At 41.5% G+C, this 12,673-nt stretch overlaps 1 protein-coding gene across 1 annotated transcript in view; it reads left to right on the forward strand.

Moving 5' to 3' along the window:
- Positions 1–12,673, forward strand: part of GUCA1C (guanylate cyclase activator 1C) — a 224,617-nt gene that overhangs the window by 79,032 nt on the left and 132,912 nt on the right. Inside the window, exon 2 of the mRNA XM_077481122.1 lies at positions 5,688–5,837. Coding sequence (XP_077337248.1) covers positions 5,688–5,837 — 150 coding nt within the window. The remainder of the gene's footprint in view (positions 1–5,687; positions 5,838–12,673) is intronic.

Genomic DNA, 12,673 nt, shown 5'->3' on the forward strand with positions numbered 1-12,673 from the left:
AAATAACACTTTGCTACAATGTAAAGTAGTGAGTGTACAGCTTTTATAACAGTGTAAATTAGCTGTCCCCTTAAAATAACTCAACACACAGCCATTAATCTCTAAACTGCTGGAAACAAAAGTGAGTACACCCCTAAGTGAAAATGTCCAAATTGGGCCCAATTAGCTATTTTCCCTCTCGGGGTGTCATGTGACTCATTATTGTTATAAGGTCTCAGGTGTGAATGAGGAACAGGTGCATTAAATTTGGTGTTATCACTCTCCTTTTCTCATACTGGTCACTGGAAGCTCAACATGGAACCTCACGGCAAAGAACTCTCTGAGGATCTGAAAAAAAGAATTGTTGCTCTAGGTTGCCAAGACCCTGATACTGAGCTGCAGCATGGTGGCCAAGACCATACAGCTGTTTAACTGGACAGGTTCCACTCAGAACAGACCTTGCCATGGTCAACTAAAGAAGTTGAGTGCACGAGCCCAGCGTCATATCCAGAGGTTGTCTTTGGGAAATAGACATTTGAGTACTGCCAGCATTGCTGCAGAGGCTGAAGGGGTGGGGGGTCAGCCTGTCCGTGCTCAGACCATACTCAGCACACTGCATCAAACTGGTCTGCATGGCTGTCATCCCAGAAGAAAGCTTCTTCTAAAGATGATGCACAAGAAAGCCCGCAAATAGTTTGTTGAAGACAAGCAGACTAAGGACATGGATTACTTGAACCATGTCCTGTGGTCTGATGCGACCAAGATAAACTTATTTGGTTCAGATGGTGTCAAGAGTGTGTGGCGCAACCAGGTGAGGAGGAGTACAAAGTGTGTCTTGCCTACAGTCAAGCATGGTGGTGGGAGTGTCATGATCTGGCTGCATGAGCGCTGCCAGCTACAGTTCATTGAGGGAACCATGAATGCCAACATGTACTGTGACATAGTGAAGCAGAGCATGATCCCTTCGGATACTGTGCCGCATGGCAGTATTCCAACATGATAACGACCCCAAACACATCTCCAAGATGACCACCATGTGCTTTGCTAAAGAAGCTGAGGGTAAAGGTGATGAACTGGCCAAGCATGTCTCCAGACCTAAACCCTATTGAGCATCTGTGGGGCATCCTCAAACGGAAGGTCTCTAACATCCACCAGCTCCGTGATGTCATCATGGAGGAGTGGAAAAGGACTCCATTGGCAACCTGTGAAGCTCTGGTGAACTCCATGGTCAAAAGGGATAAGGCAGTGGTTGAAAATAATGGCGGGCACACAAAATATTGACACTTTGGGCACAATTTAGACATTTTCACTTAAGGGTGTACTCACTTTTGTTGCCAGCGGTGTAGACATTAATGACTGTGTGTTGAGTTATTTTGAGGGGACAGCAAATTTACACTGTTATACAAGCTGTACACTCACTACTTTGTAGCAAAGTGTTATCTCTTCAGTGTTGTCACATGAAAAGATATAATATATATATATATATATATATATATATATATATATATATATATATATATATATATATATATATATATATATATATATATATATTTTATATATAATATATATATAAAGATATAATATATAATAAAATATTTACAAAAATGAGAGGGGTTTACTCACTTTTGTGAGATACCGTATAGCTGTAGATACTGTATAACATTTCAGCATTTCTCAGGAATCCAGGAAGAAACATAGGTCAAACAAGATATTCTCAACGCAACAGGAATGTTAAAATTGGTCTGTGTGATAAATGTATCATCAACTGATTTGACAAAGTCAGGAAAAGTGTTTTTTGACTGATTCTTCTACTAATCATTTTAATTTGTTCCAAATCAAATCATTATAGATGGTATTAGAAATGTAAGACTTATTTATTTGCAAAAATAGTTTTCTGAACATAATAGACACTGCGGTTGCAGACAACCCTATTTTATCCCCAACAGAGTGTGCTACAGAGCAGGATGATCCAGATGTAATTTTTGTTACCACTTGCCAACCGACTAACTGGGAAAATACGTCATAACTTTGACCTTTAATAATGGGGTTACGGCTGCAGCTAGATGCTATATATATCATTTTTCCCTTCAGGCCTCAGTCTTTCTAATAAAAGTGATCTGAGTGGCGGATTCGCTGCTGGATCACTTTTAGAAGCAGGTCCCCCCTTCCTCCTGCTGCTTTTCAGTAGTTCCTGGGTTTACCTGGATGATCAAGGCTACTGGGAATCGATCTGGCACTGGCAGGAGCTGGTAATAGAGATGAAAATAAAGATGGCCTCCATTTAACTCTATGGACTAGGAAGACTGGAACAACATCATGATGGCCCAATGTAAACAAGGCCATTTTTTTTTTTTAAAAGCATTAGATCAATGGGTTTTTTTCTGTAATGTTTTCCATTGTAGAAGAGAGATGTGGGGACAGTGTGAAAAAAAAAAAAAGTATAAAATAAGCAATCATAATGACTTAGGTCATGCCCACATATGTAAACGGTGTTTGCACCATATGTGTGAACATCAGAGCAAGAGCAATAATTCTATCACAGGGCCTTCTCTGTGACTCTAAACTGGTAACCTGTAGAACTTTGCCTATGGAGATTTTTGAGTACTGCACTTTGGTGCCATTCCACGAGCGAGCACAATTTTAAGGCATGACATGTTAGGTATCTATTTACTTGCTGTAACATCATCTTTCACATTTTACAAAAAAAGGGTTCAGTTTGTAGCACTAACCCCTGAAGGAGCTGCTGGTTAGATTGGGCTTACCGTTACCTTCTTTTTCTTCTCACTTCACGTCTAGGGGTGTCCAGTGGTAGATGGCCCAGTAACTTGAGAGACTGACGACAGATCCACTTAAATGGATTTTATTTGCAAAAAGGTGTACAATGAACTTTTAAAATGGGATCAGAGGGTTGGAAGGGAAGTTCAGGTACTCTTAGTGTCAAAGTCAATATTGAAGAACTTGCTTACTTTGACTGCATCCAGAGAATAGCCATTCGCAACTGGATGTTCACTCAAGTTGGACAGTCCCTCTCTCACAAGGCCTAGCAGCCAACAAGGTGCTTACTCAGGAACAAGTCTCTGCCACAGATGTTGTTGTAGAACATACAAGGATAAGTCTCTGCCACAGACGTTGTTGTAGAACATGTAGGAAAACTAAACTTGTAGAACACTCGTGTGATAGCTGGATCTTTCATCCATCTTGGCGATATCCACAAGACCGGATACTCTTGGGTACTTCAGCTCCTCCAGACTCTTGCTAAGAGACCAACCTGTACGTGGCCTTCTTCTGAAGGGTCCTCCCTTGGATAGCGTGAAGTCACTGGGTCTCTCCCAAACCGGAGACAGTACCCAAAAACCTCAGAGTCCTCCTTTAGTTTCCTTGCCTTGGGCTAGCCAGCCCGAGACAACAAGATCGGGTGGATCTGCACCCCAGGCCATAGCCTTCCTGGGGGCTGGTCAGGAGGGCCGGGACCATGAAGTCAGTACATCCTTCTGGACCGGAACCCTGAACCATGTGACATCCACATCTTAAGTAACCTCTCCCAGTAAGCACAGCAAGAGCACCACTCCCACTGGGTGGGCTCCGAGAGAGAGTAACTTAAGCACCCGACCAGACCATAGTTCCATGCCTGCTAGAAGAGACAGTGCCCCCTGTGGTCAGGCTGAACATCTCATAGCCCAGTCAGACTGATGCTGATGTCCAAATTTAGACAATTGTACCCAAACCAAACGGCAGTTCAGGTGTAACCTTAAATTTGAAAAACACATAGCGCATGCTCTTCAGGGGCCAGCACTACACATTGATGCTGATTGAGCAAATAGGTCTGGTTGACAGATTTCAAGAACATTTTACGGAAAAATGTGTTTTTGTCTTAGGAATAGTTATTACCATTCATCAGGCTGATAAAGGTGGCAGTGTGGTGTTTTTTGACACTTTCTTGCCAATAAAAAAAAGGAAGCTCTCAGTCAAGTCTATTTTGTATACCTATGAAGTTTTAACTTCTGATCCAGGTAGACAGATTTAGTAAGATCTTTTCAAGCTGATTGATTATGATATTGCTCTGGGTTTAATTTCTGATAAACAGGCCTTGTTTTTGAAAGCAGATAATCCCACTGTGGCTGTCTTTTACCTACAATACACAAACCACCTGTATGTCTGCCTGTAGTTTCCAGCACTGAATCCCTTAATAAACTTATGTGCAAATGGTTAGATTCTTATTTTGGTCTCCTTTTTTATGAGATATCAAGCATACTGTATATCAAATCTAATGAATGAGGTACTGCTCCTGTACGCTGGATGTCTGATCTTTGTATTCTTTCATACCACCCAATTTTGGATTTGTTTAAGTAAGCACATTTTTTGTTAGGCTTAGTTCATACTAGTGCAATGCAATTTTGATTGCATTTCAGGTGTGAATATGTAATATGACTTGTTTGTGAGTTTAATCCTGTGTCTTTTTGCATGGAATTTTATGGCTAGTATTCAAAGGTTGCTGCTGCAGTTGCTGCTCTTTGAGGGGCCAAGAATTTGACTGGAACGAGAGCGTAGAGTTAAAACAAATTAAATTGCTTTCCAAATTATATCAAAATTGAATATGTTTTCTGTGCATTTCTGTTGAAGTCTCTGGGACCAAGTCACACTGAAAGCACACCAAAGTAGCGCAGGAACCTTTTCCAAAATCACTCTATGCTGATTTGCATTGATGTGAAAGGGCACCATTGAAAACAATATGATTTCCATATATATGTTATTCTGTTATTCTGCGGGCAGGGGGCTTATCGGAATTTGGAAACCCCTTTAAGAAAGGGGGCCCACGGATTTCCCCCATGTGAATGAGTATGGGGTACACCTACCCATTTACCCCCAAAAAAAGCAGTGTAGTGGTACAAAAAACAAGAGACAGTTTTTGACAAGTCCTTGATTAAAAATTAAGAATGTTCCCCATCCCCTTGGATTGGCAGGACCCCATGCCATCTTTTTTTAAATTTTGGCATGGAGTTCCCCCTCAAGATCCTCAGAGCACAAGTCACATGCCACAAGTCGGATCAGTTAAGATGATGATCTGACTTGGATGCGACTTCCATTCAAATCAATGAGCCAAAATCATGCCCAAGTCAGACAAAAGTAGCGCAGAACCTTTTTCAAAGTTTGACCAGTTAAGATGGCTCTCAGAAGGAGCCATTGATTTTGAAATGTCCTGCGACTTGTGCCCTGGAAGTCAGAATGCATGTTGGACCTGTGTGAACTGGCCCTGATGCTTCATGAAGATGTTGGAATAGCCTTGTAAAGGCAGGTACTTATTGTAAATCCCCTGTGAGAAATCTGTCTTTTGAGGGATGCTTTTTGTAATCCTAAATGATCTAAGCACGCAACTGCACTAACACTGAGTTTTATACAGGGTTAACATTTAATCTTACTGCAGATTGAAATCTCTTGAATATCCAGATTGAATGTTGAAAAGAATGAAAAGGGCAATGAACAGTTGCCTTTGGAGATTTTATTCTCTGATGGGAAATTTTTTTTATCAGGCTTCATATGGATATTTAGCTTTCTCTGGATCAACTGTGGGTTTTGGGTTTTCAAGTTGCAAATGGTGTCCTACTTTGTTTTTTCAATGGATGAGTAGACTAAGCTATGTAATATTTCAAGACAAAATTTGTATTACTACTTTTTGTTTACAATGTATTTTCACTGTTCATTCCCAGGATGGATTTATTGACTTTTTGGAATTTATAGCTGCAATCAACTTGGTTTTACGAGGAAAAATTGATCAGAAATTAAAGTGGTATTTTAAACTATATGATGCAGATGGAAATGGATCGATTGACCGAAAAGAATTGCTAAGTATTATAACGGTAAGGAAACAAATCCACAGAACAAGCAACTTACTCTCTGGGGACTAAATACTTTTTATTGGAGTTGTTATACATCATTTTTGAGTCATTGCTCATCTTTACTCCTGTAAAAGTTTCTACCCAATGGTTTATGTGACCCTAGTGCCATATAAATTTTTGTGGCATGATTCGAGCATTTTGTAGCATTCAGTCGGGAATAATGAGGCCAAAGAAAGTTCAGGTTCTATCAAATAATACAGGCTTTGTAGAGTTTCCAGTGAATTATTGATGAGTATCTTACCATGTCTGGCATTAATATATGATCTTCAGATATTCACGTAGCCAGCAGTTATGCTCCACTAGTATATTATAATTGGTTGGTTTTATAGCTTTATGTAAAATGGTTTTAACAGTCGTGACATATGTTAGATACATGGAGCCCTATGGAAAAAAATGCACAATGGAAAGATGAAATTTGGCATTAACTATGGCTAAAATTGCAAAGTTAATTATGTTTTAGATATACGCTTCAAATGAATGACTTGTAAAGCCAGAAAACATACATTTTTGCTTTATTTAAAGAATACTTTATATTATTTACATGTACATAACAAGGCACAAGGGACTCAGAAACAATATTACAAAACTGGAAAAAATGGGGGACCCCCACTCCCAATTTTTTTTTTAAATGGAGTCGGGTACCCCCAAAATCCATACCAGACCCTTATCCGAACATGCAGCTGGCAGGTTAGGAAAGGGAGAGTACGAGCAAGTGTCCCACTGAACCATACCAGACCGCATGCCCTCAACACGGGGGGGTGGGTGCTGCACCCCCCCACCCCAAAGCACCTTGCCCCCATGTTGATGGGGACAAGGGCCTCATCCCGACAACTCTGGCCAGTGCTTGTCGAGTTCTGTGGGCATGAGGGCTTATTGGAATCTGAAAGGCCCCCAGATCCCGATCCCGCTATGTGAATGAGTATGGAGTCTTTTATTAAAAAAGTTATTTTTTTCTCCGGTCTTCTTCCCTGCTTCATCCTCATCCTGACTTCTCCTTCTCCCACTTCTTTTTCCGGTCTTCTTCTTTCTCCTGTTTTCTTTGTCCTCTGCCGCCGCTTCAACCGGGGACCCTCCTCCGATGCTGCTTCCCGCTGATCTGTCCAAATCAATGTCAAGCATTTCTTAGATAAAGATGGGGCGTGGCCATCGAATGACACCATCCAGAGGCCCCACCTCTTGTAACGTTAGATACCAATCATGCCCCTGCCCGTGACATCACAAGGGCGTGGCCTCCGAATTAAGTCAGCCGATGGCCACGACCCCGTCGTTATCTAAGAAATGCTTGACTTTGGCTCAGACAGATCAGTGGGACAAGGCATTGTAGGAGGCTCGTCGGCAGGGGCGGCGGCAGAGGAAGAAGCACACCAGACAAAGAAGACAGGAGAAAGAAGCGGGAGAAGGAGAAGATGAAGGAAGACCGGAAGAAGAAGAAGACATTTTTAATAAAAGAATTGTCAAAAAATGTCTACTGTATTTTTTCACACTGCATTACTTTTCTTTGGTACAATGTACCCCATACTCATTCACACGGGGGGAGACCAGGATCTGGGGGCCCCTTGCTAAAGGGGAGAAGAGAGGAGAAGAACTGGCAGAGGCAGAAGACGTCAGCGGAGGAGGCAGAAGAGCCAGAGAGGGGAGAAGAGATTGAAAGAGATGCAGGAGCTGTCCTATTAAATTACTTTAAAAACCTGTGTACTGCGTTTTATTTTTTACAATTTTTTTAGGTGAATGGGTAGAGGTGCAATGTACCCCATACTCATTCACATAGGGTGGGGGGCCAGGATCTGGGGGCACCCTTGTTATGGGTCTGGTATGAATTTCGAGGGGACCCCACACCGGTATTTCGGCATGGGGGCTCCCCTTAAAATCCATACCAGACCGAAGGGCCTGGTATGATCTTGGAGGGGGAAACCATGTATTGTTTTTTTTTTTTAATTTGGCGTGGAGTTCCCCTTCAAGATCAACAGCGCACAAGTCGCATGTCAAAGTCGGATCAGTCAAGACCGAGATCCGACTTTGATTCAACTTCAGTGATATTCAATGGGCTGAAGTAGGATCAAAGTTGGACCAAAGTAGTTCAGGGAGCATTTTCAAAGTCGGACTGGCTTGTGTCGGACCAGTTACGACATGAGCTCCCAATGTCAGAACGTTTGTCGTACCAGTGTGAACCCAGCCTTATTGTCAAAGCTTCACTTAACAACAGTGTTAATTTTGGGAGCAAATTTTGATTAAATTTTAGTCTTATGCCACGTACATGACAGGACTTTCCGGCAGAAAAGGTCTTACAGAATCATTTCATCGGATATTCCGATTGTGTATGGGCTTCATCAGACTTTTTTTTTTTAAATTCTGACGGACCTAGAAATAGAATGTTTTAAATCTTTCTGATGGAATCAATTCCTATCGGGAAAACCATTCATCTGTATGCTATTCCGACGGACCAAAAATTACGCAAGGGCAGCTATTCACTGCTGGCTATTGAACTTCCTTTTTCTAGTCCCATGGTACATCCTTGCGTTCTAAACTAATTAACTTTGGTGTGATCGTGTGTAGGCAAGTCAGTTTCAGCGGAACTCCATCAGAAAGACCATCATAGTTTATTCTGACGGAAAAAACGGTCGCATGTCTTAGGAATAAAATGGCATTTTAGTTTTAGTCCAGTTTTAGTCTTCTGTGATTGTTTTAGTTTTAGTCATATTTAGTCAACTAAATCTCAAAGTATATTTTAGTCTACTAAAATGTCTATGTCCTTATTTTAGTCATCTAAAATCTAATGGGTGTAATTAAATTGTAATATATTACATTTCTCTACAATTTCCAAACTCATTATATACTACTGGAGTGAAAAATCTAATATGTTTTTATTTATGGTATTGAGGTATGGACATACACTATAGACCAGTGTTAATTTTGAAGTTTTGAAATTTCAATTTAGTTTTAGTCTTATGCCCCGTACACACGATCAGACTTTCCGACAACAAAACCGTGGATTTTTGTTCGAAGGGTGTTGGCTCCAACTTGTCTTGCATATACACGGTCACACAAATGTTGGCCAACAATTACGAACTTAGTGACATACAAGATGTACGTGATATCTTATCCATTACGAATGCTAGTTTTACAAGACCGAGCACTTCCGGCTCGTACTTGATTCTGAGCATGCTTGTTTGTACTTTGGACTTTTGTGCAACGGACTTGTGTACACACGATCGCAAAGTCTGACAACAAACATTTGTTGGCGGAAAATTTAAGAACCTGATAGCCAATATTTGTTGGTGGAAAGTCCAACAACAAATGTCCGATGGAGAATACACACGGTTGGGCTTACCGCCAACAAGCTCACATCCAACATTTCCCTTCAGAAAATCTGATTGTGTGTACACGGCATAAGTCTTTTGACTAAAATGGCATTTTAGTTTTAGTCCCATTTTAGTCTTTTGACTTTGAGTTTTAGTTGTATTTTAGTCATCTCAATTGTTTTAGTTTTAGTAGTATTTTAGTAGACTAAAATAGTATTCATTTAGTCGACTAAAATTTTTTAGTCAACAAAATTAACACTGCTTAACAAGCTGAAGTTAGAAGCTGGTTGGCTACCACGCACAGCTGCGGCAGATTCTGAGTGCACCTATTTTAGTAGATCTCCTTCACTGCCTCAAGAATAAAGGGGAATTCTTCCAACAAGGACACTGATTATGGTAAACAATTTTAGGAGTTTTTAGAGACAAAAATCCCGATTAATATTGACACAAGGTAGTGAAAGACTTTCCTTCACTTTCTGAGGACAAGAAGTGAGGATAAATCTCCCCAACAGGACACAGATAACTAAAAAAAAGGTGGTGTTTTAACTTTTCCTTAATCTATACAAATTTTTTTTTTTTTTAGGGAATTCTACCCTTTTTTAAACTTTTAAAATAAACTGTCTTGTCTAAGAGCTGACATTACAAGGTGTCTTCTCCTATTTACAGGTGCATCTTATAAAATAGAACATCATCAAAAAGTAAATTTCATTAATTCAATTTAATTTTTAATGCAAAAATGTTGGCTTACTGAAAAGTATGTCCATATACAGTATAGTATGTACTCAATACTTGGTCGGGTCTCCTTTTGCATGAATTACTGCATCAATGAGGCTTGGCATGGAGGCAATCAGCCTGTGGCACTGCTGAGGTGTTATGGAAGCCTTGGTTGGTTGCTTTGATAGCAGCCTTCAACTTGTCTGCATCATTGGGTCTCTCCTCTTCCTCTTGACAACAACCCACAGATTCTCTATGGGGTTTAGGTTAGGCGAGTTTGCTGGCCAATCAAGCACAGTAATACCATGATCATTAAATCAAGTATTGGTACTTTTGGCAGTGTGGGCAAGTGCCAAGTCCTGCTTGAAAAAGATAATCAGCATCTCCATCAAGCTGATCAGCACAGGGAATAATGAAGTGCTCTAGAATTTCCTGGTAGAGGGCTGCGCTGACTATGGACTTGATAAAACACAGTGAAGAAACACAAGCAGATTACATGGCTCCCTAAATCATCATCGAATATGAGCGATGACAGGAACAGTGGGACTTGGCCCTGCCCCCTTACCGCAGGAGCCAATGGCTCCCACTGAACAGCTCTCGCTTCTATCAATATTCTCAATGAGGAGGGTGACAGTGACGTGAGCTGCTGCTCTCATTCATGTTGCTGGATTGGATCGAGCTCAGGTAACAATAAGGGGGAGGGGCTGGGTTATTCTGCAGCAGAGAAGGTTTTTTTACCTTAACGTATACAGTGCATTAAGGTAAAAAAAACTTTCATCTCTCAGACACTCCAAGGCAAAAAACAGTGCTTGCTTCTATGTTTTATTGAGGGATTTGAACTTGGATGGGGTATAGGAAATATTGGATGCATAATGGAATTTTGCAGAACTTGCTGAGACAAACTATATACATGCTGGTATATATACTCCATTTCTCCTCCTGCACACTGTTTCCTCTCTAATGTTCACTCCTCTCACCACCTGCACATCACTTCCCCTCTAATGTTCCAGGTAAAGCTAGCACAAAGTGGTTAGGCCTGACACTGGCTCAGCCAGGCCTTAGTAATTGCCTTTTGCAGGCAGGGGCCGTGGGACCCTATAAGTGTAGCAGAAATATAAAGTTGGTGCTAGCTGTCCCACGTGCGGCTACTGAGCCCAGTAACCCATCTTCACGCCCTGCCAGCCCTCCTGGCTGCAGCTGCTCTTCTCCAATGCCCATGACACCACAGTCCACTCCACTGGCTCTGCACCCACCCCAGACTGCATGCTCCCAGTCCTCTCAGGTGTGCCTCCCCAGTCCTCCCAACTGTGCATGTCACTCACCAGCTCTCTCCTGGCTGCAACCAGTTGTTCCTCTCCCTAGAGACTGGCCTGGCAATCTCTCTCCTGCTGTCCTCTCCTGCTCCTCCTGTGCTTCCTGTATAGAACATCTTTTTGATTTCTTGAAGGGCTCCATCCACACCCAAGCCGAGGCCCAAGGTCAACCCCCTAGACTGGGGGGCTCCCTCAAAGGCCTGACAGACTAGCATTCCATCTCCAAGCTCTTAACAACGCCAACTCCTCCCCAGCTGGGCTGACCCCAGGTATTTGAGGAGGCCTGCCCCCTGCCAATCCAGGTTGGGGATATGTCAGGGCTCCTTAGAATACCCCAGGCATCTCCCCCTCTCCTCTCCTCTCTTTCTATAATCTTCTATAAAGAAGAGGGAGGTCTCAGTGATGCTGCCTGTGAGTCACCAGCTGCTACCCTGAGCCACTCCAAGCACAGAATAAAAACAAACAGGCCTAGCCAACAGCTAGGCCTGCCTAAATTTTCATGCTCTGCTAGTGCTAGAAAAATCCTCACTCTAGCACCTAACTAGAGAGTGCTACACAAGCATGCATAAAATTAGGAACTTTTAGATGACTAAATCACTTGTCCCTTATTTTGCAACCATGCATTCTAATGTGAATTCATCTAACACTGTTTTTTTGTAAGTTTATCAATTTACTTACCTTTCTTGAGTCGACTTCCTGGTTTCCATGAAGACACTTTTGACTGCCCATACTAATGTCCCTGGGAAGGCAACATCATCATTGCTTTAGGGAGATCTTGTGTTTTATCTGTGAGATCTTGCAAGATTTCTCAGTATTGTTGTACTGCCAATGCACAAGATGGAGCACATGATGCCATGTGACTCACTTTGTGCATGCGTTGTACAATGTTACCTTCATCTGTTAAAAAAAAAAAAAAACTTTCTCCTGAGATCTTTTCTTAAAAAGACAATATAAGACAATTTTGATGTATGGCACATGTGCGAAATGAGCCCCCTAACACTTTTTGCTCCATCTCGAGCATGTGTACTAGTACTAAAGTTATTATTATTATTATTATTATTATTATTATTATTATTATTATTATTCAGGATTTCTATAGCGCCAGCAATTTACGCAGTGCTTTACAATATAAAAAGGAGACAATACAGTTACAATACAATAAAATACAAGAGGATTAAGAGGGCCCTGCTCAGAAGAGCTTACAATCTAATAGGGTGGGGCAGGTGGTACAAAAGGTTATAACTGTCGGGAATGAGCTGATGGAAGTAGTAGGAGATTAGTTTGAGATGTAATAGGCTTCCCTGAATAGATGAGTTTTCAGGGATCGCCTGAAGGTAGCAAGAGTAGGGGATAGCCAGACAAGTGCAAGCTGATTATGGAAAACATTTTTGAAATGGCAGTGTGGGAGCTAGGGCTCAGACAGCAGAGAGGCACTATAAAAAGGAGAAGGAATGGCAGAAGCATTACTTGC

Source organism: Lithobates pipiens, unplaced genomic scaffold (genome assembly GCF_037356315.1).
Source record: "Lithobates pipiens isolate NorthernLeopardFrog02 unplaced genomic scaffold, aLitPip1_a1.2 Scaffold_16, whole genome shotgun sequence".
Lineage (NCBI taxonomy): Eukaryota > Metazoa > Chordata > Amphibia > Anura > Ranidae > Lithobates > Lithobates pipiens.